This window comes from Antedon mediterranea, chromosome 5 (assembly GCF_964355755.1).
Source record: "Antedon mediterranea chromosome 5, ecAntMedi1.1, whole genome shotgun sequence".
Lineage (NCBI taxonomy): Eukaryota > Metazoa > Echinodermata > Crinoidea > Comatulida > Antedonidae > Antedon > Antedon mediterranea.
In genome coordinates this window covers 26,046,814-26,067,001 of record NC_092674.1, presented here as the reverse complement: position 1 = coordinate 26,067,001, position 20,188 = coordinate 26,046,814, and the positions used below count along the sequence as shown (strand labels likewise).

Sequence of the window (20,188 nt, the reverse complement as noted above, 5' to 3'; positions counted from 1 at the left end):
TAGGGCCTCGGAGGCCTTTGTTTTATTACTGAATATCAAAACATCACTGCAGCGGCTATTAAACTAAATGTGATTTAGTAATTTAAATCATCTTTAAATCATCTTTAAATCATCTTTATTCTCGCGTCTAAGACGCTTGTGTATTTAAAGGATAAAGTAAATTTCTCTATTCATCATTTTAAACATTTTCCGCAGTTTGTCGAAAGAAAGACTCGACAGAAAAATGTGTCTTATTTTCTCAGTAAAAACTGCATATTTTATTCGATGATCAAAAGGTAAATTCTTTTATAATTATAAAAGAATTGAAAATACAAACCTCGATATGTATATATAGAGGGCTAGAAGTGTTGAACTTCTCCATTGAGATCCAGCCACTGATACCCACAGCATTTCAGTAAATTGCCTTTGGGTTTACTTTTAAAAGTGTTGTACATTATTGTTGTGCCCATGACGCTAGTTAATTATTATGTTTCGTGTACTGTGCATTTTATAATTATAATTTAAAGATGTATTGTCTTTGACTAATTCAAAAAAAAAATGTTAATATTTTGAAAAAAAATGGGTCATTTTGAAGTATCATAATAGTTATTAACTTTCATCAAAAATTAGTCGAAAAAATAATAATTTAACCGAAATACAGACGTTTTTTTGTTCAAAAAATAACATTGACTTCCAGTCAAAGTTTTCGATCAAAACATATCTCATAAATGCAACGCACTTGTTTGGCTACTCTGTATGCATAATCATAGAACTTCTTCGCGATCTGTGTGAAAACACCTTCTCAACCGCGACGAGTTGTAAACAATCCTAATTAGCATTATGCATAATGCATACTAATGGTTTTAAATCTTTGTTTACTTTCACTCGTGACGATTTTCCAGACGAAATGTAAGTTTAATATTTTATTTCAGTATATGATATTAATGTTCAATATTTTAGTGTCAATTGGTTAAAAGGTAAAGAATTAAAAATAACCTTACTAACAAACAAAAATGGTGTTTTTTTAAATAATAATAATAATTTTACTTCAGATCGTTTTGTTAGTGATAGAAATGTGTCATGCGATTGTCCAGTAGCATGTGATCAACTGACATATCAACCACGTACATCCAGCACCTTATGGCCGGATCAAGCAATGATACAATTCTACAACCAATCATAGACTGTGTATTCCATAGAAACCCCCTATTTGAGCAAATGGTTTAACCTAAGTTCGTTGTTAATTGTAAATAGCTAATTATCTAACTCGATTTAATTAGCAAACTAGATTTCATTAAGTGGGCTAAAATTAACACCAAAGTATGTAGGCCTACCAACTTTCAATACCATTTAAGAAAGCATTTAGAAATTACGCGCGATTTACTGACATCTTCCCTTAACGTACATATAGATTAAACCTTATATTATTGTATACGGTAATGAATCTAATAATACGTCATCATGTCGAAATCATAAGACCACATTGTAATTTATTGAGAAATCAATAGTTTAGATTTGTTAATCAACAGAGTAGGCTTGTCATCTGACGGACTGTCACAGATTTAAGATATTATACCAAGTTTAAACGTTAAAAAAAAGTTAAAACGTGTACATTATGAATGAAAAGGTATATCCGATGTCTACGATTAGCAGTCGGGAGAAGGCGGATACACTTGGTGCAAAATCCAGCTTAACGGATGAAGTGTGTACGTTTGCAGGCGAAACGTCTCTTCACGGAATACGTTACGTCGGAAATCGATCAATCTGGGCTGCGAGAAGGTAGGTAACCGTTGAAGACATTTCTATTTGTATTCTTGATGGGGGCTCGGTTTCAATTGATAACACCATGGTACCTATGTATTCATCAATATCAGTTCCAGTGCTTAATCTTATTCCACAAAAGGAAAACATGAAAACGATTATTTAGTAATTTGAAATTCAAATACATTTGGCATATTTATATAACAATTGTTATAGCTTTACGACTAGTACCAGCAGCAAAAAAATAATTTGATTTGTAAATCAAAGAATATACGGTAGACCTAAATACTTACATGCATTTTACATAATGCTAAATTCCGCCATCGGGACCAGTATGTATGATCGCATTTATTGCTGTATAGTGACAAGATAAATGTGTTTGTTGGAATTATGGGTGTTTTAAATTTGGTTATCAAATCTTACTGTTGTAATGATTTTGCCTGTATTACTTTGAATGTGTAGTATTGTTTTGGATAACTTTGGTTAAAGATGTATTGTCCCCCTGAAACATTAGTTTTACATTTTGTTTGGTTGAATATGCCATTTTAATGTCACATAATAGGAACAAAAACTGTAATTTAAAGCAAAAATGGTCAAATTGGCTGCCATCCAATGGATTTTTGGTTGGATTTAACAATTTAATATGATATTTTATAAGTGAAAACATTATTTTTTTGTGTTTTTTTTCTACGGAAGTGATTAACTTTATTAATAACCTATTCAAAGTCTGATTTAATTAATCTTCATTTGTTATGCTTTTTTGAGGGAAAATACATCTTTAATAAATAAAATCAATCAATAATGTTTTATGACAAAAGAAGTTTTCTTTTCCAAACAAAATGTTTGGAGATAATCGGATTGACGTCGAATGTAGCTCTTGGTAATTAACACATCTGGTCGATTCAATGCTATAGTAAATAATTATATTTTAGTATAAGGAAATTCGTGTAATAGTTGTTGAAATTATTTCTAAAGCCTAATATATGCCTGGATATATTCTTTCTTATATCACTGCACATTATTTTTTGGCCTAGTTTTAGTGAGAAAAAGAGAACTGAGATCGAGAAATTAAATTATCTTGCAAATATCAAGGAGAAAACATAGCTCGTATGGGTGGAGATCGGACATTCAGTACACTGCTGGGCCTAGATTCTGAAACAATCTGCTTTTACATAATATCAGAAATTCTTTTTGGCAGCTCTATGAGCAATCCTCGTTGGAATGGCGCTTTAAAAATGGAAGGATTGATTGATGGATTGATTGATTGATTGATTGATATTCTATGCGTCAACAATAAACAAACAATAATTCGTTAATTTTGTTGAAATGTAATATTAATTACGCCGTTTGATCTATTTGAATGGAGACAACAACAATTTGCATTGATCTAATGAGGTAGACTTGATATGTTCAAAATCTCAATTCCGGTTTTTTCCTATATACAGTATCAAAATCCGAGATATTTAAAAAGAAAAGTGTATAAAATCATTCACATAAATAGGCCTAGTGTTTATATGTTTTATATATTGTGTTTAAAAAAAAATTATATTACAGGTTTATTTGGTGTATTCTTGTTGCTGTAGCATTAGTCACACTCTTCATTTTACTACAAGCGTCCCTTAAAAACTACAGGTCTTACCCAGTTGCAACTAAGATATCTATTGCTCACTACGACGAAATCGCGTTTCCTGCCGTTACATTCTGCAACTACAACCAGTTACGTAAATCGCAGGTAACAGATGAAGAATTCGAGTTAATTCGCGCATTCTACAGTGGAGATGTTGCTAATTATTCTACTATAAGCGATTGGAACATTACAGAGCTTTACCTTAGAGCAAGTCACTCTATTAAAGATCTACTTACAGAGTGTACATGGATGAGTGTAGAAGATTGTGGACCAGAAAACTTTACAACTAACCTCATTGATTTTGGGGTGTGTTACACGTTTAAGACGACGCGTAATGTATCACATGCTGGCGTCTCAAGTTCTTTATTCCTGCAGATTAATATCAATGATACAGAAAATACGGGTCATGAAAAAGGCATTAAAGGAATTAAGGTACGCCAATTCGTTTTATCATTGTCTTCTCAGGGACTCTTCTCGCCGGTCTTTCCTTATCCATATTAAGTTTGAAAAGCTAGGCCTAAACATATGTAATCTGTCTCGCATCTATTACACATAAAAGTGTGAAACCTTTGAGAATAATTATGTCAACCTAATCTGACTTTGCTTTCTTCAGATGTTGATACATCCTTCGAATGAACATCCTCTCGTAAGGTCGTTTGGGTTTGCAGTTTCCCCTGGTTTCCATACAGAGATTGCTTTAAAGGGACTCCAAGTAAGTAATATGCTTTTAAGATAACGTATGAGATGAAGCAACGTTTAAAAATATGTAACTTATGAGGAAAAGAATTTTCTTTGTATTTTAGGCTAAGTCTTTACCAGACCCTTACTCATCAAAATGTACTGCGAAAGCGCTTCAACGAAAAAGCACTTATACCAAAGCTCTTTGTATTTATGAGTGCCGATATGATTACGTCATCGAAAAATGTGGATGTCAACTACAAAATTTTATGGGTTAGTCTAAAACTTAATTTAAGTAAAAGCACACGGTTTACATTTACTTGTTTTCAGTTTGAACGGACTCGTCAGCCCATCTCCTTCAACACAAACATAACTATTGAAAACTATTACTAACTACTGTATTAGGCTTACTAAAGATAATAACTTAAAGAAAACAAGTTACTCATAATTGTTCATATATTCAATTTCCATAACAATATCATAAAACAGATTTTTAAATATATTTCTTTATTTGTTCTTTTTTCATTTACTTTATCTTATTATCTTTATTATCTTTATATGTTTTTTCTTTTTTTTCCAGATTTTTCTCTTTATTTTTTTTTCTTTCTTTGTTTCCTTCTTTTTATTCTGTTACTTTATTTTTTACTATTATTTTTTCCCCGTTTTTCCTTTTCCTTCAAATGAGTAAAATTAATCATATTGACTACATTTTTTTTCTTTCCTTCTGTGTTTTCTTTCTTTTCTTTCCTTTATTTGTTCTTTCCTTTTTTTCTTTGTTTCCTTCTTTTTATTCTGTTACTTTATTTGTTACTATTATTTTTTCCCATTTTTTTCCTTTTCCTTCAAAAGAGTAAATGAATTAGTCATATTGACTACATTTTTTTTCTTTCCTTCTGTGTTTTTCTTTCTTTTCTTTCCTTTATTTGTTCTTTCCTTTTTTTTCTTTGTTTCCTTCTTTTTATTCTGTTACTTTATTTTTTACTATTATTTTTTCCCCTTTTTTTCCTTTCCTTCAAAAGAGTAAATGAATTAGTCATATTGACTACATTTTTTTTTCTTTCCTCCTGTGTTTTTCTTTCTTTTCTTTCCTTTATTTGTTCTTTACTTTTTCTTTCTTTTTTCATTCTTTTTAATTTCTTACTTTAATATTTTCTTTTTTTCCATTTTTTCTTTTCCTTCAAAAGAGTAAATTAATTAGTCATATTGACTTATTTTTTTCCTTTTGTCTTTCCTTCTGTGTTTTTCTTTCTTTTCTTTCATTTGTCTTTCTTTTTCTTTCTGTTTAATCTCTTACATTAGTATTTTTTTTTCCATTTTGTCTTTTTCCCTCAAAACAGGAAATTAATTAGTTATGTTGACACAAAATCATAGTACTGTAAACAAAATATTCTTTACTAATTTCAGTTATGATTACAAAAAATGGCTGAATGGGTTCATGTTCTATTGATCATGGTATTTCTAGTTTTATATTTTTTGTTTTGTATTTATTTATTTAATCACATTCTTGAGAATTACAAGCCAATGTTGGCCTATGAGTGAATATATAAAATAACAATTATAAATAGACACGGATTAAAAATAGACACGGATAAAAAACATCAAATAAATTAACTACAGAACTACACTAAACCTCATTTTTGTTTCGGCCTCTCTTTTATCCTTTAGAAGGAAAACAATTGTATATGTAAATAAATATGTTAAAAATTACTTGTTAAAAACAATGGACTGAGCGTAAGGAGAGCAATTGATAGGCACATTAGGCTACTGTAGAACAGTGGTTGCCATCACACATTAACAATTTAAATTTTCTAATTCTGAGCAGTTTGTTAGTCCAGACGGACATTGATGTCTCTAAATATCGTCTTTTTTAGGTGATGTCCCGCTTTGTACCGCTCAACAGTCCATTGACTGTGGTAATGTTGCCTATGGTAAGTTTAATGTCTAAATAGATCGTATATGAATTTCAATAACATAGTATCTTCGTTAAATCGTTTGTAAACTGTTCAAATTCTAAACAAACAAATATGAATTGTGGATTAGTTTGATTTTTATAACTCACTATGATACTCAATATACAGAAAATAAATTTACGATTTTCAAGAATGCATTTCTTGTTATTTTTTAATTAGACGAATTTCATTATATTGATTATATTTCTCATGTTTAAACTCACACGGTGGCTGTCTATGTACTTTGGTTACTTATTTGCTTTTGAGTTTGATTTTAACCTAAAAATAATTTATCTTCAGATCTTTTTGTTACTGATAAAAAGGCATCATGTGATTGTCCGTTAGCATGTGATCAGCTGACATATGAACCACGTACATCCAGCACCTTATGGCCGGATCCAGCGATGATACAATCGTTTGAAAACAACTATGGATATACAAAAGAATACGTAAGGTAGGGCCTGGCTTAACTTTAATGAACTTAGACTGATTTTACATAGTCATAGCCTCTTAAGCGTGGTTCCCACTAGCGCCTCAACACAAGAACGTAACGCAACGCAAGTGAATTGACCAATCACAAGCGATGGCTTATTTGCTTGTGATTACTAACTGTCTATAACTTCGCTTGTCGTTGGTTAAAACGCTTGCGTTGCGTTTACGTCCTTGCGTTACGTTCTAGTGAGAACCAAGCTTTAGAAATGCTCTACGATATTGTGTGTTTTTCAGGGAAAACATTCTTCAGGTTGGCATATCATTTGAAGATTTGGACATGACCGTTGTTGAACTCGTCCCGTCATACTCTGTGACACAGTTGCTTTGTAAGTAAATGATTCTTGTCACAAGTACAGTACATGTAATTATGATTGCTGATTATTACAATTTAATACTTTTATTATATTAATTTGTAGTTAGAGCTGAATGAGGCACACTACAATCAAACCGTCAGTTTAATATGCAATATGCAATATAAGCGCACTAAACATTGTGTTTGCCATTTCTTAAGAGGACATTCGATTTTTTCTTTTTGTTACAGCTGAACTTGGTGGAAACATGGGTTTAATATGTGGAATGAGTTTGATTACTGTGGTTGAATTGCTGGACTTTGTCTTCGTCACAATTCTACAGCTTTTGATGAAAGAGAAAGTGTAATAACTCAAACGCGCAATAATTGAAAAATCTATAGGCCTAATACACCTGTACATATTTTTTGTGTTAAGGGTAGGCGTATGTATGTTGCTTATGCTTGGTTTCCACGATAAAATATCCTACTACAACGCAACGTATAACGACGTAACGTTAAATACAATCAATTCTGCACCTAATACCTTGAAAAGTTGAATTCAGAAAACGTATTTCCACTCTAGGACGCAACGCAAGAACATAATCGCAGCGCAAGTAATTGACCAATCGTAAACAGTTATTTGAACTATCGTCATCATTGGTCAACTCGCTGGCGTTGCGATTACGTCCCTGTGTTACGTCCTACTATAGTGGGAACAAGGGATTACAAAAAAACAGAAATACAAAACAAACAGCATACTAAGCATAACAAAATATTTGTAATGTTTAACTGAGCTTTTTAATGTTTCAGAATGTATTACTAATTTTTATTAAAGTTATGTAAAACGGGTATTAATCTATGACTAGCAATAACCCACGAAGATAATTTTACATGTTGATAATAATTCGTATTAATGAAATTAAATTGTTGTGCCTGAAAAGTTTGTATACTGCCAACAGACATCAATATTTTTGCACCACATTTTAACATTAACAAATCACCTGTGCCCTTTTCTAGGCGTATAGTAAATCTGCCTACCTAGCATAGCTTATGACGGTGTTTTTCCTTTTGTGAAAACATGATCCCCTCCCAACCTTTAATAAACAAAGCTGGCTTCGGGTGACGACTGTGGTATTTTTTCATAATTCTAAAAATAATTACCGCGATCGCAACCTTAGTGACGCAAGGAAAATTCGAAATATAACAACGGAATTTGAAAAAAATCCCCTAAAAAACGAACGGGAAATGTTCTGAAAACACGTATTGTAACGTACGTGTAATAGTGGCGTAACCCTTGGTTTAGGAACCCTGACTGGCCCTCAAATGCTGTTTTTTTTTAAAAGCCATTTCGACAACGTTACTCTACAGCTCACTATGTCGGTCGGTTCGTCGGTCGGTAAAAACTAATTTGAGCACGCGACTGCAGCAGCCATGTATATGGCATTGTTTCACATAGTTTAGTTTTAGCCAATGAGCGCTCATAGCTGTTGCACCACTGACGACGTGTACTTATTATCAACGGTGGTTTGAAATCCAATAAGGCACCGTTAGAAAAACTCATTACTGTAACTTCCGGTTCCATCAATCAATATATCAATAACTATCACTTAATGTCGCTCATCAAAGTTTGCTATTCAAATACACTACAGGTATTAAAAAATAATACTAGACGAATTATTTCTTAATGAGGAGACAGATAGTATTTCGCGTTAATATGAATATAATGACATTCACGCTTCATGACTGTTCATGCGTGAAACATTGTTTTGTGATTGAGTAATTGAGATTTAATAACCAGCAAAAGCTATAAGAACACATTGTAAATGCTATGACTGTGCGTATAACGAAAGATATTACTATAACGAAAGGCGACAGAACATTCAAGATGGCACAAACACACGATGAAGTCAAAGATGTAGGTGATTTCCAACAGCTAACTGGAGAAACTTCTCTTCATGGGATCCGATTTGTTGGAAATAAAGACATTGCGACAATAAGAAGGTAAAAGAGGTGCATTTTTTTTATATGTAGGCTGTGGGGTACTTAGACCTATTAGGTGCATATAACCCTTCCATCTTCGATTTTATATTGTAATGGTTTCCAAACTGCCAGGTAACCTTAATAAGAGTCTTGGATTAAATACGGTAGGCTATAAACCCAGACGACGACTTCACCATCTCTCGTAACAACATAACTCGTGGTCACAGTCTGAAGCTTTATCGTCCTAAACTTAAAGCAAATCTTAATCAGAATAATTAAGTATTGGAATACCCTGCCCGAGTCAGTTATTCAATCCTCCTCAGTCAACACATTTAAAAGTCGAGACAAATTTTTAAGACTAGACATGGAAGCAAATAGGCACTAAGCCTGAACTAATTCCATCAAACATTAAGTGTAAATAGAGCTACAATTACAAAATGAATGTTTTATTTGTTTATTTTATTACAATATTTTCGTTATTAAATTTGTTTGAAGCTTCATAATCCTCAATTTATTTTATATATATATGATCATTTTTAATCTGTTTGAGAATTTTAACTTTATGAATCCTTATGTATCCTTTAGATGTCGTCTGTATATTTTTGTTGTTTCAAGCGGGCTTCTTCAAGTCAGCTTCTGCTTGTAGCACAGCAGCTATTAGATCTACCCTTGTAAAATAAAGTTGAATACAAAAATAATAATAATAACGTGTCGTATTGTCGTTATCTAATCTTTCAAGTTTCTTCTAATCATTTTGATCACCAACTCAACTACCACAAATATCATTTTTATCAACATAATCCAATCCTCATCATTATCACAGCTATCATGTTCAAACATTCCATCAAGTTAGATCTTAGTTATTCAGAGCTTCAAAGCATTATTCGAACTATCTTAATAATGATACCACAAGGCAATCTAACAACAGGATGCTGAGTTCCATTAGATCAAAGGTTTTATGTGTGGTTGCGACACGATCATTTCTTCTAAAGTCCCTAAACATAAACCGCTGAAAAATAATGTACTTGGTACTGTACCCGAAACTAGTATGAATGTGTCGCAGCCAATCCTAAGAACAAAGGACTGTTACAAGTTTCTATCTTTGCAAGGCGAGTTCAGCATCCTGTTGTTAGATTGCCTTGGTATTTATAACAAACAATTTACTGTACTTGAAGGTGTATTTGGACTGTACTGCTGGTCTCGTCATTGTCAATGCTGGGTTTTGCAGTGTATTCAAGTATAACCAAATACTACCAGTACAACTCGTCATCAGCAATCACCACCTTTCCAAACGATGTTATCACTTTTCCGGCTGTCACATTATGTAACTACAACCAGTTCCGTGTATCAGAAATGACGGAAAGAGAAAATTCGTTTTTTTTCTCGGATTATATGGATCCCTCTTTTAATTTTACTCCATATAATGACATAAATTTTACGGCGACATTGCTTCGAATTAGCCATCGGATAGAGGACATGCTTATAAACTGTTCATGGCAGTATCGGCCGTGTGGACCCGATGATTTCTCTACTAAAACATACGACTTAGGAGTATGCTATACGTTTAATGGTGATAGTAGTAATCCATTGACTACCCGAAATGCTGGAGATACGACTGGACTCATTTTGGAGATTGACATTAACCAAACAGAGTATGCATATTCTGCTAATAAGGCAGCTGGACTAAAGGTAACAGCTTTCCGTGGAATCGTGTTATAAATGTACTTTTTTGGTAACAATAATGGCCTAAATGTTTGTATAAAATTGATCAACGTAAGAAAATGTCACTATACTAATGTAAAATAAATCATCACATCAGTTACGTCTTCAGAATCATTGGCAAACTTCATCATAATAATATATATATATCCTCCAATCAGCCGTATTTCGCCAATTGTGACACTTAAATGATAATGAGCTTAAAAGTAATATTTATTGTTGAATAGGTATTGGTACATCAACAAGATGAATATCCCTTAGTGGCTACTTTTGGATTTTCTGTTTCGCCTGGCTTTAAAACGCAAGTTGGACTAACTGGTGCACAAGTAGGCCTATAAACATTTACGAAGATACATTTGCATGATGTTGATAGACAATGACGTAATGATCTGAGATGCACTATATTGACGATCAATTGTCGTTATTCATATTCATTCATTTAACTCTTTTTTCCTTATAGGTCGTAAACCTACCACATCCGTACCCATCTAACTGTACAAGCAGGGCTCTAAAATACACGAAAGCTTACACCGAGACGAATTGCATCAACGAGTGCAAGTACAGATATATCACTGAAATATGTGAATGTAAACACCCAACTATGTCAGGTACAATAAGCGACTTCGATAACGCCAGAGAGCGCCATATTTAAAAGTTCAATCGGGACAAAAAGTTCCAATTCGAGACAGCACGATGATGTAAATTTACATAATCGAAGATTTTTTTCTCGGGGTACCCGAGTCTAGGACTCTCATCTTCTCTTTCATCTGGACACTATTGAGCCAACTTTCAAGTCCTACTAGTTCTTTACGCTTCGTCTGGCGGCTCTGAAACATGGCATGCATATACTAGGGTAATAGGTGAACAAAGCTATAGAGAGAAAATGTTCGTACTTTAACCGCCGGATGCAGAATTATGACGTCATAAACATGGTACCAATCGAAAAAAGTGCGATTTATAAAGTACTACTACTCTCTTTATTCGTTGTAGTATTGTCGTAATTCTGCATGCGGTAGAAGTACGACAATTTTTTCTCTATAGCTTTGTTCACCTATTACCCTAGTATATGCATGCCATGTTTCAGAGCCGTCAGACAACGCGTAAAGAAGTAGTAGGACTTGAAAGTTGGCTCAATAGTGTCCAGATATAAGAGGAAGAGGAAGAGAAGGAGAAGATAAGCGAGTCCTAGACTCGGGTAACCCGAATAAAAATATCTGTATTTGGTAGCGAGGATATTGATGTGTATGTGACGTTACATCCCGCCTTATGACGTCATTACAGCTTCTTTTGCTGTTCCCCGAATATCGCACTCGTTCGAATTCGTGCTTGTTTTTTCTCGATTAACCTTTACATATGGCGCCCTCTGGAGTTAACTGGTAATTATTAAATTACTAGACAAAATAGAATTTATTTCAAGTTATCGTTCTGAATGTTTCGGTGTAAATAGGTATGTAGGCCTACTTACAGAACATGCCTATTGAAATTCAAGAAAATCGGTCACTAATAACTTCACAAATGAAAAATAGAACAATTTGTAATATTTTAACATTGGCCGAAATATCAACAAGCGCCCTCTGTGGCAATATTTTTCCAAGTACTTCACTCAGTTTCTAACTTGTCAAAGCGACGAGTTCAAATCTAGTCATAGTAATATTTAGATGCAGAGTGGAGGGAGGGTTATGCAAGATGCAGGGTTGGTGAAATCTGTCCACTTTATACGATTTTTTTTCTTCATCAAGGATCAAGGCAGAACCATCTATATATAAATTATTATGACTCTGCATTATGGGTTATGTGGTGGACGACGACGATGTTGATGATGATCACAAATACTAAGTAGAAATTAAACTTTAAAAAATCTTAAAGTATTTGATTTAATTTTGCAGCCGATGTCCGAGATTGTACCATTGAGGAATCGATCAGGTGTGCGTTCGAAGAAGAAGGTATAGCCTATAATTAAAAATGTCGTAATAATGAATGCATATCTGTTTTAGCAGATAATGAAGATTGTTGATGTCATAATTAATTTCAATCTTGTATCATATTTTCTATATTAGTAAATTTCTATAACTCCGGTACAAAGTGTGATTGTCCAATAGCATGCGAGCAGACGTTCTACAACAATCGGATATCGACAAGCTATTGGCCGGCAAATTATGTTTTGGGAGACTATCTAGACAAAACTGGGTACACGACGAAAGAGGACATCAGGTAACACTTCATTTGTCATATTATTATTACAATAATCGTCTTAGTGTTCCAAAATCAGTGACAATCGAAACTAGCTTATAATGTAGGCCTACTTGTCGGAAGAATAGCTCTTCATGCAGTAGGCCTTAGATGCCGTGTTATTTTACCGTTTTAAAAATATTCTTTTACACTTTATGATAGAGAAAATCTACTCCAACTGCAAATTTATTTTGAAGAAATGAACTTTCAAATAGTCACCGAAGTTCCAACATTTTCAAAACTACAGTTACTATGTAAGTAATACAAATTATCTTATAGTGATGTGTAGATAATAAGTTATCTTTAAAAATGTTGTTTACGTGAACGAGAACAGGGCATTTGAGCATGTATTTAGTACTTGCATTTTATATTTTTGTTGAAATAGCGTCCTCTACCGTTTGGATATACAATATTAAAAAGTCATAACACCTTCTTTGGTTTGACGACGCTTTTTATAAAGTCTCCCCAAAGTCTTTGAGTCTCCTATATATAAATTATATACTGTACTGTATTTCATTTTCTACCTTGAGACCTCTCTGCATCTCACCTTATTATTGTTCTGTTTGCTTTAAAGCTGAAATAGGTGGTAACATGGGGTTACTGTGTGGAATGAGTTTGATAACAATTATCGAATTTTTGGAGTTTGGCTTCCTTTCTGCGATTTTTCGGTATTGCAGATTCGGCAAAAACAACAACGCAGTAGACATTACGTCAACTAAATAAGAAACGCGTTACGAAGTAAACAATGCGTCAATAAAGGCATATGTGAAGACTTTGTGAACGTGTTATCCGATGGGACGATGGAAATGAACGAGAATTACGTATTTTTTTAGGTTTAGCTTAGTGAAACTTGAAAGTATTTCGTTAATGTATTTACTTGTATTTAGATGTAAATTTGCATCCATATGTGTATATGAAGTACAGTAGAATTTGTGAATATATATATATTAGTATGATAATGTTTTTATATTAAGTGTGTTTAGTAATCCAAAAACAAAACTGGTATTTGTTCATAATTCTAAAAATAATGACCGCGATCGCAACCTTAGTGACGTAAGGAAGATTCGAAATAAAACAACGGAATTTGAAAAAAAAAACGGAACTGGGAATATTGTAATACCCGTTTTTTCTCAGGGGCTTGGTTTTAGCCAAAGAACGCTCATGGCTCTTGTTACACCACTGACGTGTATAACTACCATCGGTGGTTTAAAAGCAAATACGACACCGTTAGACAAACTCATTACTGTAACTTCCGGTTCCATCAATCGATATATATCAATAACTATCACTTAATGTCGCTCATCAAAGTTTGCTATTTAAATACACTACAGGTATTACAAAATAATACTAAACGAATTATTTCTTAATGAGAAGATAGGAAGTATTTTGCGTTAATATGAATATAATGCATTCACGCTTCATAACTGTTCATGCGTGAAACATTGTGTTGTGATTGAGTAATTGTAAATAACCAGCAAAAGCTATAAGGACAAATAATATTTTAAATGCTATAACTGTGCATACAACGAAAGATATCACTATAACGAAAGGCGACAGAACATTCAAAATGGCACAAACACACGATGAAGTCAAAGATGTAGGTGATTTCCAACAGCTAACTGGAGAAACTTCTCTTCATGGGATCCGATTTGTTGGAAATAAGGACATTGCGACAATAAGAAGGTAAGAGAGGTGCATTTTGTATAATGTAGGCTGCGCGGTACTTAGGCCTATTAGGTGCATATTCCTGGAGGTTTTAAAGAATGCTTATCGATAGTTGAAGCCATCATCTTTTGACATTCAAACCTTTCCATCTTCAATTTGTTATTGTAATGGTTGTGCCAAACTGCCAGGTAACCATAAATAGGCTATAAACCCAGACGACTTCTTCACCATCTCTCGTAACAACAGAACTAGTGGTCACAGCCTGAAGCTTTATCGTCCAAAACTTAGAGCAAATCTCTTGTGCAAAAATAACTTTTTTTTCAATCAGAATAATTAAGTATTGGAATGCCCTGCCTGTCACAGTTATTCAGCCCCCATCAGCCAACACATTGAAAAGTCGAAACATTTTTTAAGACTAGACATGGAAGCAAATAGGCACTAAGCCTGAACTAATTCCATCAAACATTAAGTGTAAATAGAGCTACACTTAGAAAATGAATGTTTTATCTGTTCATTTTATTACAATATTTTTGTTATTAAATTTGTTTGGAGCTTCATCATCCTCATTTTATTGTATATATTATGATCATTTTTATTCTCATTGAACATTTTAACTTTATGAATCCCCTTGTATCTTTATGTTTGGATGTCGTCTGTATATTTTTGTTGTTTCAAGCGGGCCTCTTCAAGTCAGATACTGCTGTAGTACAGCAGGTATTAGATCTACCCTTGTAAAATTAAGTTGAATAAATAATAATGATAATCACGTATCGTATTGTCGTTATCTAATCTTTCAAGTTTCTTCTAATCATTTTGATCACCAACTCAACTACCACAAATATCATTTTCATCAACATAATCTTCATCCTTATCACAGTTATCATGTTCAAACATTCCATCAAGTTAGATCTTAATTATTCAGAAATTCAAAACATTATTCGAACTATCTTAATAATGATACCACATAAGTATATGTATTTAAAAGGCAATCTAACAACAGGATGCTGAGTTCCATTAGATCAGAGGTTTGATGTGTGGTTGCGACACGTTTCGGCTCTCATCTATAAAGCCTTAAACATAAATCGGAGAATGTACTTGGTACTGTAACCGCAACTAGTATGAATTTGTCGCAGCCAATCTTAAGAACAAAGGACTGTTACAAGTTTCTATCTTTAAGGCGAGCTCAGCATCCTGTTGGTAGATTGCCTTAGTATTTATAACAAACAATTTACTGTACTTCAAGGTGTATTTGGACTGTACTGCTGGTGTCGTCATTGTCAATGCTGGGTTTTGCAGTGTATTCAAGTATAACCAAATACTACCAGTACAACTCGTCATCAGCAATCACCACCTCTCCAAACGATGTTATCACTTTTCCGGCTGTCACATTATGTAACTACAACCAGTTCCGTGTAACAGAAATGACCGAAAGAGAAAAGTCGTTTTTTTTCTCGGATTATATGGAACCCTCTTTTAATTTTACTCCATATAATGACATAAATTTTACGGTGACGTTGCTTCGAATTAGCCATCGGATAGAGGATATGCTTATAGAATGTTCATGGCAGTATCAGCCATGTGGACCGGATGATTTCTCTACTAAAATATACGACTTTGGAGTATGCTATACGTTTAATGGTGATAGTAGTAATCCATTGACTACCCGAAATGCTGGAGATGTAACTGGACTCATTTTGGAGATTGACATTAACCAAACAGAGTATGGATATTCTGTTAATAATGCAGCTGGACTAAAGGTAACAGCTTTCCGTGGAATCGTGTTATAAATGTACTTTTTTGGTAACAATAGGCCTAATGACGTAAATGTTTGTATAAAATTGATCAACGTAAGAAAGGTGTCACTAATGTAAAAAAAAAATCAGTTCCATCTTCATTATCATTGGCGAACATCATCATAATCTTGCTATATTTCCTACAGTACAATCAGACGTATTTCGCCAATTGTGACAATAATATAATATGATATATGAGTTTAAAAATAATATTTATTGTTGAATAGGTATTGGTACATCAACAAGATGAATATCCCTTAGTTGGTACCTTTGGATTTTCTGTTTCGCCTGGCTTTAAAACGCAAGTTGGACTAACTGGTGAACAGGTAGGCCTATAAGCATTTACGAAGATACATTTGCAAGATGATGTTGATATACAATGACGTAATGATCTGATGCAATAATTAAGCTTGGTTCTCACTTGGACGCAACGTAAGGACGTAGACGCAACGCAAGCGAAAGCTTGGTTTCCACTAGAACGTAACGCAAGGACGTAAACGCAACGCAAGCGTTTTAACCAATGACAAGCGAAGTTATAGACAGTTAGCAATCACAAGCGAATAAGCCATCGCTTGTGATTGGTCAATTCAATTGCGTTGCGTTATGTCTTTGCGTTGCGTCGCTAGTGGGAACCACGCTTTATCCATCGCTTGTGAATCCCTTACGTTGCGTTACGTCGTTGTGTTGCGTCTCTAGTGTGAACTAAACATAATATTGATGGTAAATTGTCGTTATAATTCTTGTTCATTCATTTAACTCCTTTTTCCTTATAGGTCGTTAACCTAGCACATCCGTACCCATCTAACTGTACAAGCAGGGCTCTAAAATACACGAAAGCTTACACCGAGACGAATTGCATCAACGAATGCAAGTACAGATATATCACTAAAATATGTGGATGTAAACACCCAACTATGTCAGGTACAATAAGCGACTTTGATAACTCCAAAGGGCGCCACCAATCGGGACAAAAAGTCCGAGGCCTGCGGGATGATGTAATTTACCGGTACATCATCGCGCTAGCCTAGATGGAATTTTTTCTCCGATTGACCTTTTAAATATGGCGCCCTGTGGAGTTATCTGGTCATTATCTAATTACTTGACAAAATAATATGCCAGTTACACAGCAGTATCCTACTTGCTTTGGCTGTTTTTCAAGTTATCGTTCTGAATGTTTCGGTGTAAATAGGTAGGCCTATATATTTATAGAACATGCCTATTGAAATTCAATAAAATCGGTTACTAATAACTTGACAAATGAAAAATAGAACAATTTGTATTATTTTAACATTGGCTGAAATACCAACACGCGTCCTCTGTAGCAATATTTTGCCAAGTACTTCACTCAGTTTCTAACTCGTCAAAGCGACGAGATCAAATCTAGTCATAGTAAGCGATCGTAATATTTAGATCCAGAGTGGAGATAGGTTTATGCAGGATGCAGGGTTGGTGAAATCTGTCCATTTTATACGATTATTTTTCTGCATCAAGAATCAAGGCAGAACCATATATATATATAATTATTATGGCTCTGCATTATGGGTTATGTGGTGGACGACGACGATGTTGATGAAGATCGGAAATACTAAGTAGAAAATTAAATTTACAAAGTCTTAATAAAGGATTTGATTACATTTTACAGCCGATGTCCGAGATTGTACGGTTGAGGAAACAATCAGGTGTGCGTACGAAGAAGAAGGTAGCCTATAACATATTATATAATACTGTACCTATATAAATTCCTGTCATTTGATTGGACGAATGTGGATCACATAGCATGCAATAGTACGCACTATTAAACGATCATTTAATAGTACTTTTTAAAACATTTTTGTGTACGAAAAAAAAAACCCGTTTCGCGGATGAAAAAAAATGTATATTATACAAATTACTGTGAAATACAACAGACCACCTGACGTCTGGCCTCAGTTTCGATTGTCAACACCACCCGGGATATGCAGCAGCAGATTTTTTTGTACCGTTTGGAGATATATGAACTAATTTCATTCAAAAAGGCCTTTAAATTAGCTTTAGATCGTTTTTAGGATTTTGATTAAGCAATGGGAAGAATTGTTGGAAAAACATAATTAGCTTGGATTAATTCCAGTTGTCTGTCGAAGTTTCTTATTGCTGTCTTTCAAGCGCCTAGGCCTAGTACCTAGATAGTAAGCCTAGGCCTGTTAAGTGTTAGTATTAGGCTAGGCATCATTAACCTCATGCCATCATTATTTGTACCATTACACTCATAAACATTCATTATTTGTATACCATAAAATGGCGTAATAATGAATGCATATCTGTTTTAGCAGATAATGAAGATTGTTGATGTCGTAATTAATTTCAATCTTGTATCATTATGTTCCATAATAGTAAATTTCTATAACTCCGGTACAAAGTGTGATTGTCCAATAGCATGCGAGCAGACGTTCTACAACAATCGGATTTCGACAAGCTATTGGCCAGCAAATTATGCTTTGGGAGGCTATCTCGACAAAACTGGGTACACGACGAAAGAGGACATCAGGTAACACTTCATTTGTCATATCATTATTACAATAATCGTCTTAGTGTTCCAAAATCAGTGACAATCGAAACTAGCTTATAATGTAGGCTTACTTGTCGGAAGAATAGCTCTTCATGCAGTAGGCATTAGATGCCGTGTTATTTTACCGTTTTAAAAATATTCTTTTACACTTATGACAGAGAAAATCTACTCCAACTGCAAATTTATTTTGAAGAAATGAACTTTCAAGTAGTCACCGAAGTTCCAACATTTTCAAAACTACAGTTACTATGTAAGTAATACAAATTATCTTATACCATTGGTGTGTAGATGATAAGTTATCTTTAAAAATGTTGTTTACGTGAACGAGAAGGCATTTGAGCATGTATTTAGTACTTGCATTTTATATTTTTGTTGAAATAGTTTCCTCTACCGTTTGGATATATAATATTTAAAAACACCCTCTATGGTTTGATGACGACGCTTTTTATAAAGTCTTTGAGTTTTCTATATATAAATTAAGCCTACTTACAGTTATGTATTTCATTTTCTATCTTGAGACCACTCTGCATCTCACCTTATTATTGTTCTGTTTGCTTTAAAGCTGAAATAGGTGGTAACATGGGTTTACTGTGTGGAATGAGTTTGATAACAATTATCGAATTTTTGGAGTTTGGATTCCTTGCTGCGATTTTTCGGTATTTCAGATTCGGCAACAAAAGCAACAACGCAGTAGACATTACGTCAACTAAATAAGCAACGCGTTACGAAGTAAACAATGCGTCAATAAAGGCATATGTGAAGACTTTGTGAACGTTTTATCCGATGGGACGATGGAAATGAACGAGAATTACGTATTTGTTTGAGGTTTAGCTTAGTGAAACTTGGAAGTATTTCGTTAATGTATTTACTTGTATTTAGATGTAAATTTGCATCCATATTATGTGTATAGGAAGTATAGTAGAATGTGTGAATATATTTTGTATGATAATGTTTTTATATTAAGTGTGTTTAGTAATCCAAAACAAATATCGATCAACAACCATGTTTTAATGTTAATGGTCCACCATCAAGCCATGGTTTTCTATCATACAGTTATTTATCATTTATTTGAGAAAAAATACACTCGGGAACTCAATACATTTTATTTATATCAATGATTAAAAGTAATAAAATATAATACTAAGTTCAAATCAAATCAATCTATTATCCCCATATACCGTAAAGTAAAAATTGAGCAATGCATAGCACACATCTTTTTTTACGCAATTCAGGTGGAGACTTATTTATCAAAATTAGAAATAATGAAATGTGTTCAAACGTTCTACTTTTCTGAATTTTGATCATCATTATGTTATTAAAGTTCCAAAGAAATGTAGATTTTAATTAGTACCTGTCTTGTTTTTTTTTTCAAACTGAGCGTTGGCATTACTTGTTCGGAGTTTTTAAAAAAAGTTTATTATTATTAATTAAATCTAAAACAGATCCTTTTATAATAATATGGCTCTAATTTTAAAAATAAAT

General features: G+C 33.6%; 3 protein-coding genes across 4 annotated transcripts; all 3 read left to right on the top strand.

Moving 5' to 3' along the window:
• The first annotated feature begins 1,546 nt into the window (after window positions 1-1,546).
• On the top strand, window positions 1,547-7,678 carry LOC140049864 (acid-sensing ion channel 1-like). The gene is made up of 8 exons (XM_072094815.1): window positions 1,547-1,758; window positions 3,295-3,799; window positions 3,981-4,079; window positions 4,171-4,318; window positions 5,917-5,973; window positions 6,295-6,448; window positions 6,721-6,812; window positions 7,028-7,678. The coding sequence occupies exons 1-8, from the start codon at window positions 1,595-1,597 to the stop codon at window positions 7,141-7,143; spliced, it is 1,335 nt and encodes a 444-aa protein (XP_071950916.1). The 5' UTR covers window positions 1,547-1,594; the 3' UTR covers window positions 7,144-7,678.
• An 876-nt stretch (window positions 7,679-8,554) lies between these two features.
• LOC140049240 (acid-sensing ion channel 1-like) lies at window positions 8,555-19,983 on the top strand. 2 transcript variants are annotated; one of them, XM_072094084.1, is made up of 8 exons: window positions 8,555-8,776; window positions 9,931-10,444; window positions 10,702-10,800; window positions 10,935-11,082; window positions 12,361-12,417; window positions 12,532-12,685; window positions 18,865-18,956; window positions 19,269-19,983. In XM_072094084.1, the coding sequence occupies exons 1-8, from the start codon at window positions 8,604-8,606 to the stop codon at window positions 19,418-19,420; spliced, it is 1,389 nt and encodes a 462-aa protein (XP_071950185.1). In that variant the 5' UTR covers window positions 8,555-8,603; the 3' UTR covers window positions 19,421-19,983. The 2 variants fall into 2 exon arrangements, with proteins under 2 accessions (XP_071950185.1, XP_071950186.1); XM_072094085.1 differs by lacking the exons at window positions 18,865-18,956; window positions 19,269-19,983 and adding exons at window positions 12,866-12,957; window positions 13,278-13,804.
• On the top strand, window positions 13,842-16,673 carry LOC140049242 (acid-sensing ion channel 1A-like). The gene is made up of 3 exons (XM_072094086.1): window positions 13,842-14,386; window positions 15,612-16,125; window positions 16,389-16,673. Exons 1-3 carry the CDS (start codon window positions 14,271-14,273, stop codon window positions 16,497-16,499), a joined length of 741 nt encoding a protein of 246 aa, XP_071950187.1. The 5' UTR covers window positions 13,842-14,270; the 3' UTR covers window positions 16,500-16,673.
• Window positions 19,984-20,188: the final 205 nt, after the last annotated feature.

Coding starts and splice junctions, on each gene's coding strand:
- LOC140049864 (XM_072094815.1), top strand. CDS start 1,595: ATGAATGAAAAGGTATATCCGATGTCTACGATTAGCAGTCGGGAGAAG. Junction 5,974..6,294: donor CTGTGGTAATGTTGCCTATG/GTAAGTTTAATG, acceptor ATTTATCTTCAG/ATCTTTTTGTTACTGATAAA. Junction 6,449..6,720: donor TATACAAAAGAATACGTAAG/GTAGGGCCTGGC, acceptor TGTGTTTTTCAG/GGAAAACATTCTTCAGGTTG.
- LOC140049242 (XM_072094086.1), top strand. CDS start 14,271: ATGGCACAAACACACGATGAAGTCAAAGATGTAGGTGATTTCCAACAG. Junction 14,387..15,611: donor GACATTGCGACAATAAGAAG/GTAAGAGAGGTG, acceptor CTGTACTTCAAG/GTGTATTTGGACTGTACTGC. Junction 16,126..16,388: donor ATAATGCAGCTGGACTAAAG/GTAACAGCTTTC, acceptor ATTGTTGAATAG/GTATTGGTACATCAACAAGA.
- LOC140049240 (XM_072094084.1), top strand. CDS start 8,604: ATGACTGTGCGTATAACGAAAGATATTACTATAACGAAAGGCGACAGA. Junction 8,777..9,930: donor GACATTGCGACAATAAGAAG/GTAAAAGAGGTG, acceptor CTGTACTTGAAG/GTGTATTTGGACTGTACTGC. Junction 18,957..19,268: donor TTCAAAACTACAGTTACTAT/GTAAGTAATACA, acceptor TTTGCTTTAAAG/CTGAAATAGGTGGTAACATG.